General features: G+C 43.7%; 1 protein-coding gene across 1 annotated transcript; it reads left to right on the plus strand.

Annotated features, from left to right (window-relative positions):
• The first annotated feature begins 1,147 nt into the window (after positions 1–1,147).
• On the plus strand, positions 1,148–16,576 carry LOC134414974 (protein spire homolog 1-like). The gene is made up of 14 exons (XM_063150301.1): positions 1,148–1,382; positions 2,159–2,190; positions 2,622–2,786; positions 3,559–3,684; positions 3,971–4,036; positions 6,936–7,097; positions 9,299–9,367; positions 9,841–9,976; positions 10,410–10,534; positions 12,227–12,305; positions 12,852–13,000; positions 14,065–14,196; positions 15,523–15,587; positions 16,414–16,576. The coding sequence occupies exons 1-14, from the start codon at positions 1,148–1,150 to the stop codon at positions 16,535–16,537; spliced, it is 1,665 nt and encodes a 554-aa protein (XP_063006371.1). The 3' UTR covers positions 16,538–16,576.
• The last annotated feature ends 6,821 nt before the right edge of the window (positions 16,577–23,397 follow it).

The following is a 23,397-nucleotide window of genomic DNA, read 5'->3' on the forward strand; positions in this document are numbered from 1 at the left end:
GAGTGCAGCTTTGTCTTTCAACAAAGCTGGAGCTTTCGTCCCCAGACAGTCCTGAACAAGGCAATAGTGGCTTGTAGTCCAGGGCTATCCTCTAAGCTGTGTACTATCAAATTGTGGTGACAGGACGGGATCCGGCTCTAGTCAGGAGTGGGTGACTTAGTGTGGTTCTAGAGGGTTAAAGTCAAAGTTGATGTGCTGGTTTGTTGTTTTGAGAGGGTTCATATAGTTCCCACAGCCTCTCACTTGAATTCAGTCCAGGTGCAAGGCCTCCTGGGAGCAGGGGCACAGGGGAAGTGGTTCCCGACGGGAATGGTTACAAATCCGGGGTGAGACAGAAAGGGGTACAAATACAGAGTATGATGGGGAGAGATACAAATGCAAGGTAAAATAGTAACATCTAACAGCGGCAACTAAAGGCAAGTCTTAGAATTCTAACATTTCAGGTTTAACAACAGACTAACACGGGGTACAAATACGGAGTATGATGAGGAGAGATACAAATACAGGGTAAAATAGTAACATTTAACAACGGCAACTAAAGGGAAGTCCTAGAACTCTTAACATTCAATGTTTAACAACAGACCAACGCTTCAAATTAAGACCTTATCAGCTTCATTAACATCAACTACCAATTACTACTCTGAAAAAGAGCTCTCATCTCCAAGATTTCATTCCTCGCAGAGTTGATTGCTCTGTAATTTATTAGTGCTGTTGGAATAGTTTCCTATCAAAATGATTTTTATAGTGTTCTCAGTTCTCCTCCCCCAAGTACATTTCCTGCCTCTTTCCCTCCCTGCCTGAAGCTTAATGTACTCTTCTCCTACTTGGAAACATTGGTGCAATTCATATATTTGTGAGAAACAATGGAGTTAAATTGAGCACAATTTTTGTACACTTACCTTCTCTTGATTCCATTTTGTTGTACACTTATTCTGTCCTTTTAAGAAATCTCGTACAAGTACATATAAAGTCATGTGCCTTTAAAAAGACAGAGCAAAAGTTGACATTAATGGTTGCACCTGTAGGGAAGGGAGACAAGAGCAAATCAAGAGAACCAATAAAAAGCTGCTGTGAAGGCTTGCCTAGCCTGGGGAAGGAAGTTTTAAGCTTCCTAGGCTAAAAGTGGAGGCTGGAGGTGAAAGGAAAAATGGAACCACCAGGGTGTGAGCAGAGGATTGCAAAGGTCTCTGTAGCTGAGCTCCTGAGGTGTTTTGAGCATCCTTTAAGTGAGGAGCAAGCCTGGGCTATCTGCTTTCAGTGTTGCAGAAAAATAGAGCAGTTGGCCCACAGCCTACCACTCCGTTCTGTGTATGTAAAGGGTTCTGAGAGCATCTTTATCCATGCTGATGGTACTGCTTCCTTCCAGGTCTACCACAAGTCTGGTAAGAGCATAGGTACCTGCAGATGCCAAGGGAAATTTCTTCTGCTTTTTTTGTTTTGCTTTTCCCCCTCTCTTTTCTGTGTATGTTGTCATGAAGCTATTCTCCTACCTGTACTTCATTTCAGAGGACTGTGGATGAGTGATAATACAGATGCATGACCTGCTAAATTCTCTAATAGTGCTCTATTGAGTCATTTGGTTCTAGGGAATAGCTGTGATGAAAGCTTTCCACCACTTATATTATTTGAAATTAATAGTCTGAGGTTTTGCTATGTGTTCTGCTCTGTTCATCTTCCAGTGTATGGTTCCTTTGTTATGGTAACTCTCACAGCAGATTTATGATTGGTACTTTCCCTTTTTTTGGTCACTATGTGTAGCCCAGCAAGTGGTAATAACTCGGTGTTATGTAGGGCTGGGTTGGGCTGCAGCAGAGGTCAGTGCTAGGCTAACTCTGTAGGGACTACAGGGGGTAGTAAAGAATAAAGGTAAAGATCCTGTGCCTCCCCTGGAGGGTGGATATCAATTAGCAAACAATAAAATGCAGTATCTGTTACTTTGGGCTGATGCTCACAATAACATGAGTCTCCCATGGTGTTTTCCAGGACTCCCCAAATACAGGCCTACTTTCCCCAGGTAGGACTGACTTTAGTCAGAGGAGTTAGTTACCTTATTACAAACAATGTGTCCTGTTCCCCTCTCTTGAAAAGGGTTCTAAAAGCTGTTTATCAGTGCCTGTACAGCTGTCTTTCTCCCCTGATCCTTGTTTTTCCCTTTCAGATTTTGGCAGCATTCAGCAGTCAGAGGACAAGGTAAGCCTGTGTATTTACCTTCATTGTGTGTGCAGATACAATCCTGTTGTAGTAGAAGGCCTGCTCAGGAGATGCAAATGTCTTGGAAAATTATCAAGGTGCTTGAATTTGCTGTGGCCTGTGAGAGTGACTCCCCTGCAACCTGGAAAAGGAAACAAAGTGCTTGGACTGAACTCAAGACAGTGGGACTGGGAAACAATGTGCGCAGATGTTTAGGCCACAGTCTTGTTGTCCTAATGGCATATATCTTAGGGCTGCCAGTTAAGGCCATTTAAGAACTTTAAACCAGCTTAAATGGAGGTATTTCTCATCCTGAGAGATGTGTTCAGTCCTCAGGAGCAGAGGAGTATGCACACATGGCTGGAAAATAAGAGCTGTGATGTTCTCCACAGCGCTTTGTGCTATATTGCTTCCTTGGTCTCTGCCTGCAGCTGTTGGAGTACTTGGGAGGGGTGATCTATGAAGCCCTGGACTGGGGAATCGACAGCCAAATGGAGCAAGAACTGAGTGATCCTTTGGAGCAACTGCTATGCCTCATGTTGAAACTGGATGACAGGCCAACAGAACCTCCAGTCACCCTGCAGGATGTTATCAAGGTGTTTTCTTCCCCCTTAGTAAATACAGCAGCTTTAGAGGAGTTGGAACGGCACTGTTGGCCAAGAGGCAAGACTGTTTCTGGGAAAAAGCTGGGTGGGCTGTTGGAGGACAGAGAGGGAATATTGGCCTTTTCCCATGAGAGGGAAAAGGTAAAACTATTTAAGGTATTCGTAAGTGTCCATGGAAAATAATTAAGAAGGAAGACTGAGTACAGCTCTCCCACAGCTGTACCTACAAAGTCCTTCTGTACACAGTCTCCAAATTCAATACCTAGAACACTATGGATATTGAAAAACTCCCTTTCCATAGTATTTGGCTTCTGCAAAGGCTGGGATTTGAATGTCTCAACTCAAATAGATATTTTTCTCTCAGCCATAATGTAAAGGTATGAGAAACTTCCCATCTTCTGTCTGATCAGGACAGGGAAAAAGAACAGAGCAAGTGACTCCCTCTGCTATGAGTTGTTGTTCTTTGAAGTGGAGGCTTCCTCTTTCAGGTGCTTGTTTTGAAGCACACCTTATGGAAAACAAGATAAACAAATTACACAGCTACTTCCATAATTGTACATAAAAGATTGACTGTCTTCCTTCTTTGTTCCTCTGTATCTGCAATAGAAAAAAAAATATAAAGGGGCAGTGAAGAAGAAGATGATTTTTAACCATGGATTGAGGAAACAGAATGTTGCTTTATTCCATCCTACCATGTTTTGTTTTTGTTTTTGTTTTTTTTTTTAACTTTAAGATCTTTTTTAAATAGCTGCACTTCTTTCAGGCCTGTGAGGAGCACTTCTCCACGCCTTCTGAGGCTACCAGCTATTATGAAATGACCTGTAAGAATCTGTTTACTGACTATATGGAACTACAGAAGCTTGTGACCATCATCCAGACCTCCAAAGAAGTATGTTTGGGATTACCCATTAGCTGCTATTCCCTGTACCTTCACACACTCACCAAGTTCTAAAGTAACCTTCTCATTGCACTAGAAATGGAGCACCTGGATGAAGTTCTGTTTTCACAATGTGAATAGCTGCTGTCTCTGAACCATTTTTATTTATTGTAGCATTTGAAAGTTTAAGTGTTTGTAGCTTCTTGGCTTTTCAGATAAACATTAGTAACTTATGCTGACTAGACAGGAAATCACTGAAGAGTGTAGAGTGATAACCTCATATGCTTGCCTTTCTCAGAGGCTGAGAAAAATGGATGTGGAAGATTGGGTGCAAAGTCCCATTCAAAAGAAGAAAACCCATGGTGTAAGAGATTTATCTTCTTCATTATGGGGAACTGGGGTTTTTTGGTCAGCGTTGGCTCTCTGAGGCTTTCTGTTGATTCTTCTATGAAAAATAGAGCATGAACACAAATTGAACTACTTAGGTTGTTCAGGAGCCTGAGTAGTTAAAGACTTGTTTGCAAAACAAGCTGGGGAGTGAACTTGAAGTTAAACTATTTCATATGTCAACCTCACGTGGGCTTTTATTCTACCCAAAGATTGTCTTTGTGGTACAACTTAAACCACTTCTAAAAATGAAGTTGGAGGCAGTCTTTGGAGTAAATGCCCACAAATAGTTATGCAGGCTGTTTCTTCCCGCAAATGAGCCCCAAATTCTAGCTCTTGGCAGGAACTGACACCTGCCAAAAGCAATCTGCTCCTTTCTCATAGCTGGACTGAAAACTCCTGGAAAACTCCTCTGTTGTTGATAGTCCTGGGGTGGACTAGTTCACTCTTATTAGGTGGGATCTCTGTTGGTCAGGACTGGCAGGGACTGAAGGCCAGTAGCACTGTCCATCTTTGTGGTTGTGCAGCTCCAGCAGCTCAAATAAAAGAGTGAAAGAGAGTGAGATGATGTCACTCCTACCTTCTGTGCACTGCTTTTCTTGTCTTTGCCTTCTGTGCTTCCATAGATGTTGGACTGTGTGTTTGGGGCAGGGAAGGCCACTTACTGTGCTTTTTTTCAAGGCCCTACACAGTCGGGGCTCAATCAGAAACAAATAGCTCTTCAGGCTGGAGCTCTGCCCAGCATAAACAAATGCTCTGTAGTCTGGAGTCTGTGGAGACAAACAGCAAGCCCCGAGAGACTTGTGGACTCGCTCCCTTTGTCTAAATAGCACTTGCTTTGAAGCGTGCTCAAACTATTCGTATTAAAATGTTTGTGAAATGTGTGTTTGGGCATATTCTCAATTTTGTGATCTATTAAAATAAACTGGCAAGCTATCTTAAACCACAAACTCATCAACTGCTGTAGCTCTTTTCTGCAGGGAATACATGAATAAGTACATGGCTTTGCCATGTGGCCTGAAGGCCAGTGTATTTGGCCTCTGCTCCTTCAGGAGGCATGAATTCCAAAAGCTGGATGTCTGTTGTGAATCCTCTGCCTCTAATTTCCAAGTCCCCAAGCACCAGCTGATTGCATTGCTCTGACAATATCTTAAGTTTTAAATAACCAGGATGCCAGCTTCTCTGGGGTCCCACAGATTAGAGCTGGTGTCTTGAGTGGTGCTAAGCAGGTAAAGTGCTCTATGAGCCACACTTTTTCATGCTGACTGATATAAAACAGATCAAATGCAGACCACAGCCTGACAGCGTGCAGTGTTGTACAGTTTCAGCAGAGCTTACGTGTCCCAAGTTGATGGATGTTCACCTTGAAATCTAAGCAGTGAGACTTGTTAGAAACACAGCTGTCTTAGCACTCACCTGTTTGAACTTAAGGTAATGGGTTTATAGTATTGTAGCATTTTATGCTCTACTTAATAGGTTGTGGAAAGTTTAGGTGGTTTTTGACAATACAATGGATGGCAAAAATAGAGTAATTGCAGTGATCCAGTCAGTAGGGAAATAGAAACATGAGGGATAATGATGTCACGAACATCTGAAAAATGTTTTGGGTGTTGCTCTGAAATGGTCAGCTGAAGGCAGTTCTTGTCCCCAAACTAATGTGGCAGTATTACAGTACAGAAGTCTCTCTAAGTCAGGTCATGTCTCTCAGTCAAGTTCAGTCACCATGTGAAATACAACTCTATAAAGTGCAAATGTCTTGGGGTAAGCTATTTCGAAAGACTCTAGTACTGATGGGTTTGCCCAGACACTTTTGTATGTTCTCCCACACAGTATTAAATGTAGCCTAGGAGATATGGCAAGTGTTTAGTCATACTTTGAGAGTTCTAGTTTTCTGGAGTTGAGGTACAATTACCAAATCCAGACTAAAAGAATCCAACAAAAATATCTGTCTTCTTGAGGGCAGCCATCAGTCTGAGCTTGCATAAGACTCTTCTGTAATTATACCAAGATATCTGAAGGGATAAGTAGAGAGAAGATGCTTCATGCTGTAAGTAGAAAACAGAGAGAAGTCTAAGTCAGATACTTTGTTCTGAGGCAGTTTTCTAAAATGCTTTGCTTCCCTTTCACTGTTTATAATACACTGGCTTGTTCTTTCTCAATTTGCCACTGGGATCCAGATAAGCTGTTGATTTAGCACTTCCATTACAATGTTGTCTAAACATGCTATTGAGTTGATTACTTTTTTTTCCTGTCTTTAGCTTTTGTTGGGTTATACTGCATGCCTGAACATCCTCAGATACTAGTACAGAAACAGGATGAGCAGATGTCAGGGTTTTCAGCTTGTGTCTCTAGGCTGAGACTGCTAACCTATGCTGCTGTTAAGTATGAGATCCCTTGCCTAATTGTCTTCCTCTTTTTTTTCTGCACACTTCAACCCCTTAGTTTTCTGAAAATTTGGAGGATTTTAATGGTAAGATTTGGGATTTCATTTCCAGTGTTTCCTAGGAACCAGGAATAGGAAAACACTCTGGCACTTGGAGCACTTGCAGAAAGAAAATGGGTCTATTTATTTACCTGGCAGCAAAAGCTGTATTTTGCTGAAGTACATCCATAAAGTTAATGACAAATTTTGGGAATGAGCCTAGTGAGCCAGCTACAAGTTCCCTTGTTGTAAATTAACATCTGCAAATAAAAGCAATTCTCTGCTTTGGTACTGCACCCTGATCTGGAAGTGAGTAGAAGGGCATGTTAAGGACACCATTCTGTGTTTCTGAATGACTCCAGCTGCTAAGTGTGCCCTGTTACATGGAAGGGAGGGGATGCTGCTCTGTGAGTTCTAGCCAGCTACTGACTTGGCCCTTGCTGGTTTCTCCAAGGCATCCCTGTTGCCCAGTGTCATCTGTGAGCTGCAGGCTGGTGTGAGGCTGCGCAAGGCTGCAGAGCGACCACGGCGCTGCGTGTCTCCAAAGGAATGTCATCGCTCTCCCTATGAGCTGCTTTTGGATGACATTCAGCACAAGAGGTACACCCTGCGGAAGGTGAGTGACTGCAGTCTGCTTTGGAAACATCCTCTTTACTTCCTTTCTGAGCAGTGTGTGTTGAGACCTCTTCTCCAAAGGTGTGTCTTTTTCAAAGGTACATGGAAGTCCAGAAGTGTTTGGGCCTCCCTCTCAGCTGCAGTTCAACATTATATCACTCTGTTTGTCTACCCAAGTACTTAATTTTCAGTAACTTTTCAAGTCAGGAGTAGCCTCAGTTTCATGAATTGGAGCAGTAAACCTCTTCTCCCACCAGGGTCAACCACTCACTTCCCTGCAGCAGTTATTCTGCTTTGCACATAACAGTTTCATGGAGCACACTCTTGCTGCCTTGTGCTTTCTACCTTGGGCACTTGTGTCTTTCCAGGCTCCTTTAGCTGAGCTGCACCTGGAATCTTTTACTTGTTGCTTTGCCTTCCCAGATGCTGTGCTGTGTGTGCAAGGGCAGATGCACTTCTGAGACAGTTCTCTGCTCAGCCTAAGGCAGAGGCCTCTGGGCAGTGTACTCAGCTACTGCAGGAATTTAGGGTAAAAAATGTTGAGCCCGTCACAGGGAGGAGCAGAGACTTCCACCTTCACCACTTGGTTGGTGAAGATGACCAGATGCAAAAACGTCTGGGATGTCTCTAAAGGCTTGTGGTGCTTTTTGCTTGCTGCAGCTTGAGCTGGGAATGATGAGCAGATCTAAAACGTTGGCACAAGGCCTTGTGGCATTGGCGTGCTTTGCAAACAGACGTCTTGGCAGAAGATGAGACACAACTCTTGTAATAAAGAGCGGTATTACAAAAAGTGAAAACTTTGCATACTGCTCTAGACATCAGCTTTTTTTCCTCTTTGTTGGTGCTGCTAGAGTGTAGCAGGTTTAAAAGCTTCAGCTAAACCATGCACCTCTATAAAATCCCAGCTCTTACCAGCCTCCAGGTAATGCTATGTCATGTGTTTGCAAATGGTATCTTGATGGATATGTAAATAAATAGTATTGGTAAGGAGAGAGTGCATCATAACTAGCTTGTATTCCTTGCAATGTACTATGTATCAATGCACTGTGCAGTACACCACCGTAACTCAAGGTGGCAGGATGATCTGGGTCTTGATTTTCCTTTTTTTTTTTTTATTTTATTTTTTTTTTATTTCCCTTTTTTTCTTTTTAGTAACTTTTTCTTTGGTCCACGAGAAGCACAAATATGTTTGAAGAGTAGTAGGCAGAAATGCTGAAAAAAAGCAGAGTGCTACTGCTCAAGTCTTTGTGAAGGCTCTTAAACGAGGATTTCCCCATCTGCAAAGCTATTTTAAAGCTTCTCTAGCAAACAGTGGTCTAATTTGCAAATGAATGAAAGCAGAGCTACTGTGGGGAGCTGAAGTGTTGTTCTACCTGCACTCCCACGTGTTCTGAAGTTGTACACACAAGTGAAAGAAAATGGCATAGCCTCAAAATACGAATTAGTGAACAAGGCAGCTAAAGACATGCATGTGCAATTGACTTTTTTGTTAGTTCTCCCCTACGCAGCAAGCACAGGGCTTGATGCTTCACATGAATATCTGCCCTGCAATTCTGTCTTGCTATTGTTCCTAGTTTATGTCAGACGGTAAGCCAGTCTCTAGGACTCTGGCTTAGGCACACAACTGCCTGCTGCTACAGTTCCTGTTACAGCCTTGTTAACCCGTTCACTTGCTCTCCTTCCTGGACCTGAGCTTTTACTGATGAATTTGACGTGACCATGGTGCTTTTTGGGATCACTCCTGACACTAATATCTATCTGAATGCAGTGTTTTCCAGCTGCTTCTCAGAGCAGTTGGGGGTGGAAGGCTTTGTGCTCCTTGTGCAAGCCTCTAAGGGCTGTGCAGTATTTCTGATTGCCTCTGGTCTGCCGCGGGCAACTCTTTCCCTACCAAAACCCCATACGAGGAAACATCATTATTCCACACTTCCCAACTCCTTGTTTTTGTTTTGGGGGGTTGTTTGTTTGTTTTGTATTTATTTGGTGTTTATGGTTTTGTTTGTTTTTTTTAAGGTGGGGTTTTTTTGTTGTTTTGGGGGGATTTTTGTTTGTTTGGCGCTAGTTTTGTTTTGTTTTTTAGTGCCTTCCCCATCTCCCCTGTTCCCAAATCCTGACTTGTATCATTCACTGTGCCGCTGAATTGCAGAGTGTATAAGGAGCAGACAAAGAGCTATTTCCTAAGCATCACTTCTGCTCTTTCAGGTGACCATCAAGCAAAAACACAGGACCCCCAAAGCTGATGTAGCTTCTCTCAAGCCTCACCAAAAGCTGGTAGGTGACCTGGTGCTGCATCTGATGATAGCAAAACAAGGTAATTCTGGAGGTAACAAGACATTTTGAAGCAATATAAAGCTAATACTTCATCTACTGGTTTGTATTTGGGAGGGGGTTATCTTAACCATACTTAACTTTTGAATTGACCCTCCTGCCAAACATGGTACTAGAAAAACGAGAGCTGACATCTTTGTAGAAGATGATCAATCTTCCTACTTACTCTACTGCTTCCTTAATTTGCAACATTTTTTGGTCTTCAAAGAGCTCCTGGAGTTCTTGATTTCAAATTTGAGAGTTGCTAAGGTATTCCGCTATGCATAGTGCTGAAGGCTGTCTCATGTGCAGGGCCCAGTGCCCTCTTGGGTGACAAGCACTTGTAAAATGGGGCCATTGCTGATGCAGTCGTTCTGTCACCACTGGTCTCCTTGCTCTGTCCAATGGCTCTTTGTGGTGCTGTGCTTTGCCTGCAGATGTTGAAGGTGAAGCTGGAACAGTGTGTGCCACAGGAGCCCAGGTGGCATGAACAGCTCATGGCAGAAGTAAAACAACCACTGAAGCCTTGGGCAGCAGCAGCAGAAGCACAGGAAAAGAGGAGCAGGTCCAAAGGTACCTGCTATAGAGTGACCTGGCAAGCAAGCAAGTGAAGTCTGCGTTGGCTAAAAATAATAGATGGCCTTGGAAATTAAATCCCACTTATCTTTTCAATAGCATTTGTAATGTGACAGGTGGTGAGAAATACAAATGTTGTGTGATAGAGGTAGTATGGCATGAGAATAGTTATTTCTAAAAAAATCTGTTTGTGGCTTATTAAGTCTCAAAAGACATTTCAACTTGCTCTTTTTTTATGGATGTCCACATTTCTCTGTCAACTAAATGAGATTACAGGACTTTGACCTAAGAATAAAAGATTACGTAGCTACCAGGACAAAGCCTGGTTAAATCTTAAATTCCAATGTGTTCCAAATTTGTCATTTTCTTGTCCCAGATCTATCTCACGTAGTCTGTGGGTATGGGTTTTTTGTTCTCCCTCTCGCTGCAGAAATGCTTGTGGCATCAAATACTGCCTTGAACTCTCAAAGTGACAATTTCTTACATCTCCAAGATGCCACTACTGAGTTTGAAATTGCCAACACTAAAATGCAGCAGCTGGGAGCAGGAGCTCAGGTAAGGCTTTAGTGGAAGGACTATAGAGAGACATGCCTACTTCAGGAATTAGAGCTGCAAGCATATACATAGCCTGCCTGGAAGGGCAGGAACAAATCCTGGTGTAGGAAATCTTGTCTCAGAAGTGAACAAATGTGGTACTACTGGGTTCACTGAAGTCCTTTACTCTACAGAAGCTCATTTCATTCTCAAACACTTCTGTTTGTGGCATGACTGCAGCCTATAGGTACTGATCTCTTCTCTCTGACCAGTGACAGCATGCAAGGGAATGGCCTGAAACTGAGTCAGGGGAGGTTTAAGTTAGTTATTAGGAAAAGGTTTTTCACCTGCAGGGTGGTTGGGCACTGGAACTATCTTCCCAGAAAGGTGGTCACAGCACCAAGCCTGCAGAATTCAAGAGGCATTTGCACAATGCTCTCAGGCACATGGTGTGACTCTTGGGGTGGTCCTGTGCAGGGGCAAGTGTTGGACTTTGGTAATCCTTGTGGGTCCCAACTCAGGATATTCTATAATTCTACAGAACTGACATCTGCTCTGGTCTCTTAAAACTAGATCCTGCAGAAGTTATAATGGCAGGGGAGTCTGGCCAATGTGGACCAGAATATTCCTACTCTTACCTCACAGTGAGGCATTTGATGCTAGATGTATTGACGTATTTTGATTTCATGTGGTATATGAGCTCATGAAAAGAAAACTTACTAATGTATTTTGAGGAAGGAACTTGATGGGTGAATTCCCACTTGTTTGTCTGTGGAGTTATTTTGGGAGCACTGTTCTTGAGTAAAAGAACCAAAGGACTGTGTATTATGGTTAACTCCTGGCTCTGTCATGAAAAGCTTGACTGCTTGGTTCTGGGATTCAGTCTGAGCATATTCCGAAATTCTGTGGAACAGAACTTAAGCCATAACACATCATGTCTGGCACAGATGCTCTGGCATACAAACAGGAATCTGTTTTCTGTAAATATTTCTGCATGAAATGCAGTTGCCTAACTGAGGAAAACAGATAATCTGTTTTAAACAGATTATCTGTTTTAAACAGATAATAAAAGCAGAAAATCTTAGCTTTACTTGCCCAGTCTGAGCTACCTGGAGGAATGTTCAGCATTGTGGTTGACATATATTACTGCTGAACTAGAAGGACTTTCATGTAGACACTAATATAATAAAATTTGAGGGGTTTTTTTGCTTTTCTAGACAAGATAGAAACAATGCTGTTGAGATAAAGCATTGAGTTTGAGTTGAATTCATGAGTTGGATTAGTCACAGTCTCTTGAACTGTTCTCCAATATTGCTGTGTGTGAGCTGAAGCCAAGAAAATGGTTCTGATGTATTCCATGGGTTGTGTGGGGATGATTATGCCAAGTTGGCTCCTGAACAGATGCCACTTTGGTACTAGTATCCACTGCTGGAGTTGGGCAAGAGAGAGAAACAGGTGAATTGGAAACTTCACTAGCTTAGCTGGAATTTCCTAGCTGTGGAGTGCAGGGGAATTAACTTTATATTCCAAGAAGAAACAAAGTTTGTAAATACATCCCACTGATTTTTCACTTTCCTCCACTTCTGACAGAGTTTTGAATATTTCTGATCAGTCATGGATTTCCTGGGTTTTGTTAGGCAGCAGTACTTCTGATGAAGTGGCCTTGGTGTCTCTTACATGCAGATTATGAACATCCTGTCCTCTGGTCTACAGGAAACCACTCCCAAGCTGCCTGCCAGCACCTGCCTTTCTTCCACCAGGCCATCAGGAGTATCCAGGAGTATCAGCACAGGTCAGTGCACTTCTGGCTGCACAGCTAAACCAGGTGACAGAGTACAGCCAGTGGCCTGATGGGCTCCCAAACCCTTTGGCTGGGCTCAATATATACTTCATTATCACCTGAAGATACTTTGCAGGACAAGCTCTAATACTAAATAAAGAGTCTGGGGAGGTGCCCTTAGAAGATAATTTCTCTGCAGTTGACTGAAGCTTATGTAGCTCCTGCAGCTTCAAAACAATGATTGCATGTCCCCAAAGGCCTGACTTGGAATTTGCAGTAAAAGCTAAATTAGTGGTTTGAATATTCAAGTAGAAAGTGCAGCACTTCATTTTATTAAACTAAATGGTGCTAATGAAGCCTCATCAGTTACTACTGACAAGCATAATTACTGTAACCTCTGCTTTTTATGTGATCTGAGCAGATGGGTTGGAGGGGGAGAGCTGTATGCTGTGCTACCTTCAGAAGGCAGTGTTGTGCTTTTGACTGTCCAGCCCCAGGGTGAATACTTAGAAACTGATAATGGGTTTTCTGTACCCTAAAATTTCTCTTCCTACCCAGGTCTTGCTGCAAATTGCACTCCTCCCATGAGTTCACCCCTACCAGGAGACATTAAGCCCAAGTGTTTCCTGAGCACTAGCCAAAGGCAGCTGCCTCCTTACAGAGGAAGGTCCAAATCTTTAGAGAGAGGCCTTCAAAGGAAGGAACTTGTAAGTCCAACATGTCAGCAAGCAACCCTGGTCTGATGTATCTGGTAATGACTTGCACCTTGATCCTCATGAAGGCAGTAAGCATGCTCTGTGGTTTTTGTCTTGGAACATATGATATATCCATCTGAAGTTGGTATGCTATTCTCTCCTTGGAGACATCTTAAGCGAAGACTGGATGCTGCAGTGTCCTTGTGGTGGCTTCCCCCTTTTAATGATGTGAAATAAAGTTGTTTCTCATACAAGAAGAGGGAAATACCATGCCATACTTGAAAGTGTCCACCAAGGCTTCCTCAAGCAAACTGTAATTGAGAGTGGAACTATCCTGGTTTCTTCATGTCCACTTCTTTTCTCTAGATTCTGATATGCTCACAAGTATCTTTTAAGACGCAGTAAGGGGCAATAAGTAGTTAACAAAATGTGGATAGCACAGCATTAGTGACTTTTAAATGTATAATATATGTAGAACTGAAGTTATCAGGCTCTGAATGAGGGTTGTGGGAGAAATACTGGAGTTGCATGGTGCTTCCGTGCAACCCTCTGAATTATGGCCTCACCCTGTTCTGCTCTGATATAGTATGTTGGTATGGTATGTTGTGCCCTTGTCTCTTTCTTTCCTTCTGCACCCCTCCTTGCCCCACCTTGGCAAGTCTCTAACTGACCTCCCTGATGCCTCTTTGTTCAGCAGTGTGGTGGGGGATGCAGGTGTGTTGGGGATTAAAGCACAACTGTCTCCTGGCTGACCACAAGCCTACAGCTTCCATTTGTATGGCACCAACAGGTCTTGGCAAAGAGAAGGGCAAGAGAGTGTTGTGCTGTGGAAAGCAATTTTGTATCCAGGAGAGGCCAGGGCGGCGTGTGTTCTGGAATCTGCTTGAAAACTGTAGCAACCTGCCCGTAGTAGTTTGTCTGCTGGTATTGTCAGTCACCTGATACTCCCCAACACAAGCAAAACAGGGTTTTGGACAAAAATGTTCCTGATTCTTTGAGACCCAGTTTTGAGATGACCTCCCCAAGTAGCTGCTTTCTTCAGCTTCATCTGATGTTTAACTTCTGTCGTTCAATAGGGCTGTCCCTTTCCTACCAAGTGGCCATCACCAACCATTGCTGAGCTGCTTGGAACCAGATGTGCAATGATGGTGCTTGAAGAGCGAGGCCTCTTCCGAGGAGGTGGTGATGGTGTCTTGCCAAGAGCAAAGGTACGTTTCTCCTCCTTCTCTTGGTGCTGCCCTTGCCTTTTCAAAAGCTGGCTGGTTTCATGGCCCTCTGTGCTGAACTGCAGCGGCACCTTCTGCCTCAGCTTATCCTCTTCATAACAGCTGATCTGAGTTTGGCCCTGGGCTGGAAAACTTTTTTAGTATTTCTGCAGTGATGGCTTCTAATCTAGTTTAAGCTGTATAAATTGCCTAGAAAGTAGCCTAGCCCAGCCTTTGCTTGTTGCTTCTTGTCTGATTTCCATGCAAGCAGAGCTGACTGCCATGACTACTGATCAGCTCCAAAATCCCAAAATAAATAGCTGCAATTTGGTACTCCTAAACAGTGAAACAAAGGTGCTTGACTCAGGCTCCCACACCAGAGTTGTGCTGACTCAAACCACCTTGCCAAGTGGACATGAAGGTAGGGGAAATGAGGGGGACAGGGAAGGAGCTGTATAGCTCAGGACTGTTGGTGGTTTGCATTTATCAACTTCTGCCTTATCCCTGACTCTCCTTTAGAGGGAGTGAGGCAACCACTCCTCCTGAGCAGATGTCCTGAGTACAGGCCCTTTGCAACACAGATGTGAGAAGTCTGTGCCTCTTGGCTTTTGGGTCACTTTTTTGCCCTCATTTATTTAGCAGTATGGACAGAGTCAAAGGTTCTACTAGCAGAGCCATGCTACTTGCACAAGCTATCTGATGCTCCTGAGACTGAATCCTTGTTTTCTTCTCTTCTTACTGACCCTGCTTTAACTTGCCTGCTCTGACTATTCTAAAATGGCTTTCTTACCCACTGCTGTTTTTTTAGCTTTCTCAAGTTCTGCTTCTCAAGATAATATCACTTCTGACTGCCAGCTGTGTATGAATGTGCTCTTTTTTATAAAGTTCAAGCGACTCATCAGCTTCCTTATGACTCATTTTTTGCTTCAGGATTGAATTCAAATTTGCCCTGATTTAATCTCTTTGGGATTGCTGCAGTCTACCTCAAAGAATGTCTCTCTTCTTCCTTCTCTCTTAACTAGCTACTGTTACACTCTTGCACAATACAGCTATTGTTTGCTCAAGAGCCTTTTTTTAAACTCCTGTTGTCTGGCAGCTGCCCCAAACCTCTGCATTATAAAAACACTGGCCTACAAGTGAGAATTTTTTTTGCCTTTTTAGCTTTTAAGTCCTGTGTCTTTGCTATCCTTTATTGGACCTCTGTTATTGTATATGAATCTAAAGCCTTTAGAAAGTTTGTTTATGTGCTTGCTTTTTGGCAGGCAGTGGGATAGTGTTGGTACAAAGATGCTTCCCATTTGCATTCACAAATAACTTTCTTTTCCACAGATTTGTTTCAGCTGCCATAAGCAGATGTTTCTTAAGTGGCCTTACAAATGTTACCTCTGCAGCAGGTGAGCTGGTACAAAAGGACTGAATGAGGAGGGAGGGAAAAAGTGATAGAACAGGCTGAGAATTCTCAGTAGTCACTGGCTGTACTACTGGATAGGACCAGGTTGCTGAGCCCTTCAGCTTTGCCTTACTGCACAAGCCAGGCTAAAGTGTCTACAGCTGGGGAGGATGTGGAAAATCTTGTCTCTGAAGTAGTATCTCAGTTTTAACTCTTAGTGTCAACTCAGCAATAGCCAGATTTCCTGTGCCAGTATGAAATTAGTTTCTCTGAGATCACCTTCTGAAGGTTTGCTCTAACTTCAGCCCAGGGCTTGAAGAGGTTCTGAGACAGGGTCTACACCAGAATCTTCTATTAAGGACTGAAAAAGAGAACTCCAGACCTTGTGACTGGGAAAGGAGTTGAGCCTACTTGTATCCACTTATTTGTCAGAGGCTTTCTGTTCATGGGAGAGTGAGAGAGGAACTTCAGGCTCATTAAGGCTCACTTAAATCTATTTGAAGCAGTTGTGAAGCACTGAATTGATTATAAGCAGCAAGTAAACAACCACTGGAAATTGAGCAACTGTCTGGTGGGTGAAGTGTAATGAGCATTTGCAGATAAAGCCTTGAAGCTATGAATGTTGATACATTTCAAATTATTTAAACTACCAGAAATAGGAAAGCTGGCAAACTGAATAGTGGAGTTCTCAGCTGCTTCACTTTGCCATCGAGTGGTTCTGCCACAATAATGGATTCAGACTTACTTTGGAATTAGCTACTTTGTAGCTGCAATATTGGTAGCTGCTGAGCTTTACTCAAATGATAATGCTGGAGATTTTTGTCTTTCAGGGTTGTCTGCTGTGACTGCTGCATTAAGGCGAGTCTAGTCTTTACAACAGTGTATGGGATTTTTACATTTTCTGCTTTCCCTCCTCCTCACCTAGTCATAAGAAGCTTTCCTTCATCCCACTGATAGCTCAAATCTACCCTCCAGTTTGTTTCTAAGAAAATAGAAGAGGAAATAGTATGACATGTAAAAGTAACCAGGGTGACACAGATATCTCTTGTCATATTCAGCTAAAACAACTCTAGTTCTTCTTTCTTTCATCCTGTGTAAAGTGGTTTGGATTACACTGGGCTCTGTTTATACATGGGTCAGAAAGTTCACTGCATTAATGTCTACCTTTTAAGTGCTCCAATAAATCGATTGCATGGCATGCAAATTGTCCTGATAAGGAGGAGGAGGATGTGTTTCCCTGAGAACTCAGGTGACTTGTGTTGTGATTCCAGATGTCCATGCCCTTCAGAACATGTGTACATCTCCCACTTCATTTCCTAAAATTTTTGAGACTGTCTGGAGAGGAGGATCCAGCTACTCAGGAACAGAAGAGCTCCAAGTTGCTACATGAAATAGAGCAGCGGCAGTATTTTGGGTAAGCTGGGACAGGGTTGTTCTATTTTTACCTTGAAAGATGTCACCATTTACTTATACAAAACTGCAAACATGCAGCAGTATGTAATATTGGGCTGGTCAGCAGAATGCTCTGTTGAATGGCTGGTTTTAGCCACTGGTCTAACTAGTCCACAGTTCTCTGGAAGTGTTGTTTATTTTAGATGACCCAAAGGAAGGAAGTGTAGGTGCGCTGAAATGCCTTTTCTGTTTTAACTGTCAGGTTTGTGACATGGATTTAGAAGTGTCTAGAAGTGTTTTATGCCCAGACATAAAAGGTTCCTTGCAATAGCTTCATAGTATGAGAATTTCCAGACCCCATCGTGTTCTATCCCCCACAGCTGAAGGTCTGTCACTACAACCCAGAATTAGCCCCTTTCTACCTAGACGTGAAATACTCTAAGTGTGGCTCAGGTGTAACTGACTGAACAATGATGCCACAAATGGTTTCTCAGTTCCTCCATGTATATACAGACCCTTTCCTTTTTGTTCCCTGAAAATTAATTATTTCAAAAAGTTCTTGACAGTTCTGGATGATAAAGACAACATGCATATAAGTGCAATATACAGGACTGAGAACATTTATGTTTTCTTCTTTCCAAAGCAGTTAAATCTTCTATTGGGCAAACTGGTACCTTCTTTTTCTTCCTGTGAAACCATTCTTTAATGTAGCCAGAATAAAGACACAATTGTTTCTGGTTCTAAGGCTGATGCTTCAGTTGCCAAAAATCAGGAGTAGTATTCATTGCTGAAGTTAACTGCATGGGGCAGGCAGTGGTTTGGTCTGTGTTGTAATGCAAGTGCTGCAAAAGAGGCCTAAGACTGCATTACTGTCATACTGCAGGATGGCAAAAATAAATCCTACTGCATAAGGATGCAGCCATAACCTTGGACCAGACACAGATATCCATTAGCCCTTTGGCTGACACACTGTCCATAGAGAGAAGCTGCCAGCTGTTCTGGTGCTTTTTAACTTTCCTAAGTGGTGCTGATGGCTCTTTTGAACCTATGCATTTGGCTAAATCACTTAGCAGCCTGACAGAAGGATGGAAGAGCACCATGCCCTCTAACAGAAACCTGGGTCAGCTTTCCTGCTTTTGTTTTTCTCTGCCCCTCCAGTGTACCTGTTGTTTTGGAGCCTCGTGGCCTGGCACAGCCCCTGTGCTGTTACACAAGGACCATGGCAAACTGGCTGACTGCAGACATCTGTACATGGTGTGAGCAATACTTCTTGAATGTGACTTCTAGTCAACAGCACAGCATCCATCTAAGGAGATTTTCCTGGGCTTGAACCAAACTGTAATGATTCTACAATACATTTCTCCTGTCACTCCTTACGTACCTGAAATAAATGAAACAGCTTTATGCACCTACTGACATAAAGGACTGAATGAAAGACCTCCCTGCTGGTTAGTCTAAGCAGGAAGCACAGTTAGCATTTCTGTATTGTGAAGTATTCTAAAACCCACAAAGCTTTAGAAATGTTGTAATTCTTTCTGTGTCTTGGGGAAAATAAATGTTGAAGCATTATCATGCTTCTAGCATTTCTTTCTTTGCACCTGCAGCTGTCATTGTTCTGTGGCACTTTTTGCATTCATTGCTGAGCAGACTTCATCCAATGTACTGAGCACAGGGAAACTTTTACCAAAAAAACCCATATGTGAGAAGCTTGTAAAGTGGAGCTCTCAGTTAATATGATCACTTCACCCTGCATTTTGCATACACTCCTTCCTTACTACTCATAGCACTTAAAGCTCATAGCTTTGGTACATGTAAAATGACAGTGATAGCCGTTCTGTCCACTTGCATCAGGAAGCTTGTTTTGATTTTTTTTTTTTCTGTGCATTATTGTGCTTTGGCACCAGACCTTTCTGTGCATCTCACAGAAATACCTTTCAATGCTGGTATCACCTGAAGGGCAGAGAGTTGTTCTTGAGAGATTCTTGCTCATTGTCTTGGCCTTAAGCCTTTGCCTTGGAATAAACTGGACTATTGCAATATTCCATAGATTTTTGTGTGTGTTTAAAACAAAACATGAAAGATTGCACAGTAGATTTATTTATCCCCAGGAATTGCCTGTATGGAAGGGCCTGATGGAGTTTACCTTGGTGAGTTTTGCAGGGCCTGGATAGTCAGCGTTGAATGGATTGTAGCTGGAATGAGTCATGCCGAAGAAAATAATGGCTGGGAAGGGCCAGTTCTAGATAGAGGAGAAGGGAAGAAAGACATGTTTAAGCTGAGCCCAAAATTTGCATCCAAACTGCCAGAAGGGTCAATACCTCCAGCTGACTTGCACTGGCCTGACTCTGCTTCCTTCCAACTGCCTGTCTGTAAGCTGATGCCTCCTTGCAGGTTTAGGCAAGCTCTGCAAGTAAATGAATGTGGGGAAGCTGGAGCCTGAGCTTCCTTTTGGAGCAAGCTCAAGTGTTCCTCTTCCTTCATTCAATTAGGAGGGGTTCAGCCTGCCTGCCCAGGTCCCCTCCTGTATGTGCCAATGGCTGGTGCTGCTGGGAGGCACATCCTTATCAGGCAGGTGGGCTCCCTGCAGGCTGCAGGGAATGGCAGCCAAGCCACAGGTGCACTTGCTGGCACGATGGGCACAGCGTGGGGCCAGGGGCATGAGGTGCTTAGAGACGCTTGCTGACTGGGGTAGTTTAGAGAGAGTAGAAATGAGCTGAGATCAGCCTGCTTTGGGTAATGTGGAAGGCCAAAATGCTGCTCAGAGCCTGCGTGCAGCAGGGAGAGAAGGTGTCCCTAAGGCATTGAGGTAAACTTGAGTTCACCTGTGGAGCAAAGGTAGTTCTTGGTTCTGTCTCTTGCATATCTGTTGTGGGGTCACATGGGCTTGGTTCACTGCCTTTCCCTACTTTGTGACAGTGACAGGGGTGATTAAATGCCCTCACTTGCGAACAGACAGGCAAAGGTGAGTGGGGGAGTTTCTGCTAAGGAGCAGCCTGACCTTAGCTGATCTAGCACGCTGGTGGGATAGCCCCTGTTCTCATCATTCCTGTCAACGCCAGCGGTTGCAGTGGCAGCGGGACAGTGGCAGTGGCATCTCTGTCCCGTGCCCGGGTGCCATCGGGGCCCATGTGAGCCGGGACACCTCCCGTCCGCCAGGGGGCAGCCGCGGGCCGCGCCGCCCGGGGCCGGGGCGGCAAAACAGGGCTGCCTCAAAAATAACAGGGATTTACCTCTAAAATAACACCGGTTTTACCGTCCTCATTTATTTTTATTTAATTTTGTCCTTCCCACGGCACTTTCCCAAGCGGGGCAAGGTCCTGCTGGCACACAGGGCCTGGGTGACAGCCGTGGGGAAGGTGAGGGTGTGCGGGTCAGAGGCAGCTGGGACAGAGACACAGCACCACAAAAAGGAGATTTTAGGCGCAGGGGAGAGGTGGAAGAGCCTGACTGCAGTAACTTTGTGTGGCTGTCAGAGTAGTTCAGTGTTTGCTGTTTGAAGCCAGCTGGGGAAACGTGCTCTAGTAGAATCACAGAATGGCTTGGGTTTGAAGGGACCTTAAAGAACATCTCATTCCAACCCTCTGCCATGGACAGGGACACCTTCTACTCGAACAGGTTGCTCCAAGCCCTATCCTGTCTGGCCTTAAACATTTCCAAAGGAGGATGGTGGAACATCTGGAGGGGAAGCCTTTTGTGGAGTGGCTGAGGTCACTTGGTACAAACCTGCTTGAATAAGCTCACCCAGGGCGCTGCTGCCAGCACTTTCTTGTCCAGGTTAAAGCTGCCTTTGAGAGGGTTTTCACCCTACATCTGGTTCAGTTTGGCTTAATTTTTTGGTTATGTTTTGTTATAAAGGATAAACATATAGGCTTCCATTTTACACATGAAATAAAACTGTAGAGGTAGTGTTGAGCAGGATTAGAGTTTAAAACTATGTGGGCAAATTGCAGAAATGGTCTGGAAGAAACAGAAGGCAGTTGAATAAGGAGAAGTGGAAAGTTGTACACTTGAGCAATAATATGAACTCCCAGAGTACAGAGGAGGGAGTGATGGGTTAAGCAGCAATTCTTCAGGAAAAGGATCAAAAGCTGAATGTAAGTCAGCTATGTCATGGTGTTGAGGGGATGGAAAATAAGCTAAGGGAAGATGTGGAATAATTGGATCCAGCCCAGCAGAGAGTAAGGGAGTAAGCGGAAATGGAGAACCCATTACCTACCAGGGAAGCCTGAAAGAACCAAAATTCTCTAACCCAAAGGAGGAGAGAACTGAAGTCTTTAAGCACATAAAAAGGCATAATCATTGCTCCTTGTGTGTGATGGAGAAGGGGAGAGAAAAAAAAAAGAAAAAAGAAGGCTTAAGTCACAGCAGGAAAGGCTCAATTTAGATGTTAGGAAAAACTTTCTAATGACAGGGATAATAAAGAATAGACTGCCTAGGGAGTGGAGAGCTTTAAGATAAAGTTAAGCAACATCTGTCAGGGATGTCCGAGGTTTAGGTGATCCTGCTTGGGTTAGTGGAATGGACTGGTCTGACCTTTCAAGGTCCCTTTCAGCCCTAATTTTTCAGTGGTTCTGTGGGCTGACATTAATCTTCTTAATGGTATTTAAACAGTCAGCAGCTTCTCTTAAGTAACTGCTAGCAAGTCTCTTCTCTTGCCTGCGGTTTAAAATTAACTTAATTTCCATGCATCACTTTCGCCCTCCAGCTCCCAAGTCCTCTATAGCAAACCAGCAGCTGAATTCCTTGACTGCTTGTCAGTACCTTCCTTGTGGCTCTGCAGCTACACACGATAAAAAAGAAGGGGTAGAAATGCTGCATATTGGTGGCTATGCCATCAGTGTGAGGGTGCCCTCATTTTCTATGCAGCAGATATGGTCCCCCTTGAGATAGCCAAGCCTCATATGTGGGTATTTCATTTTGTGTGATCCGGGGACCTGCACTTCCATGTTGCCTGCAGCTTTCTGAGGCAGTTTGTCTTGCCCTGCCTCTGGCCAAAGCTGGCCTGTTTCTGAAAGGAATCATGTCAGACCATGGGCCTTTGCTGTCGGTTTGTCACAAGGGTCTGGAGCACAATTCTTATGAGGAGCAGCTAAGAAACCTGGGGATATTTAGCCTAGAAAAAAGAAGGCTCAGAGATCTTATCACTTTTCACAGCTGCCAGAAAGGAGTCTGTAGCCAGATGGGGATCAGTCTCCTCTCTGAGGTAGCAAGTAACAGGACATGAGGAAATCACCAGGAGAGGTTCAGATGAGGAAAAAAATTTCTTCACTGAAAGGATTATTTAGCCCTGGAATGGGCTGCCCAGGGAAGGGGCAGAATCACCATCCCTGGAAGTGTTCAAAAGCCGTGTGGATGTGGCATTTGAGGTCATGGTTTAGTGATGAAGATGGTGGTGCTGAGTTAATGGTTGGACTCGATGATCTCAGAGAACCTTTACAATTCTATGATAAGGTTTGAGTATCCAAGCCCAGACGCTGCCCAAGTGTAACAATATGTACAACAACAGGCATTATAATTAACACATAGTCCACAAGTGATCTCTTTCAAATGGTTCAGACTCAAGAAGGGCCTGAAGTTGGCCCTGGGGCTGGGTCCCCTGAAGTTACTAATGAAGGTGAATTACATTTTTCATGTGCTAGCAACAGCGTTAGAGGGACAGAACATGTCAGGCCATGATGAGCAATATCTGGCCCTTGGACTAGTACTGTTGGAAAACAGGAAAGGTGGCAAGTGTGTCCTGAAGGCAGCATGTCTGCAATTTTGTTTTTTGCTGAAAACAGAAAAGATGGCATTTCCATAGCTGGGGAAAACTGTCCCAAAAGAGAGAGGGAACCACTGCCTGAAAGTCCTCTCCTTTGAAAAATAACTCTCTACCAGGCACTGAACTGCATGTATGGAGTGTGGGGGAGTGTTACCATTAAAGCTGGGTGAATATAGCACCAAGAGGATCAGCAGTACAGGAGATAGCCATAAACCAAAACAGGTTATCCGTAGTCAGGAAAACACGAGGTTTCCAAACCTTTGTTGCATACTCCTTAATTACTTATCTAAACCAGAAAAGCTGACGTTTCTATAGCTGAGAAAAATCATCCTTGATGAGAGAGGGAACCACAAATATTTGCTCACAGAGAAGCAGTCACAATTTCTCCCACTAATCTTACCCAGTGGTTTTAACCAGCCAAGATAATTGTGGGCCCGATACAGGTGCCTTCACATTTGCTTTTGTTAATAGAGCAAGATCTGTCTTATCTCTGCATGACAAGCATTAAGAACTTTATTTCATATGTATGAGTAACATATAAAGAAACGGAGTGGCCACCATGCAGCAGGTTGGAACACAGGGCCTTTCTCTCTCGGCTCTGAGCTCCTTCTCCAGACTGGGCTGCAGCTCCCAGACGCGGCGCGCTGTTATTTATACGTGT

Source organism: Melospiza melodia, chromosome 2, assembly GCF_035770615.1.
Source record: "Melospiza melodia melodia isolate bMelMel2 chromosome 2, bMelMel2.pri, whole genome shotgun sequence".
Lineage (NCBI taxonomy): Eukaryota > Metazoa > Chordata > Aves > Passeriformes > Passerellidae > Melospiza > Melospiza melodia.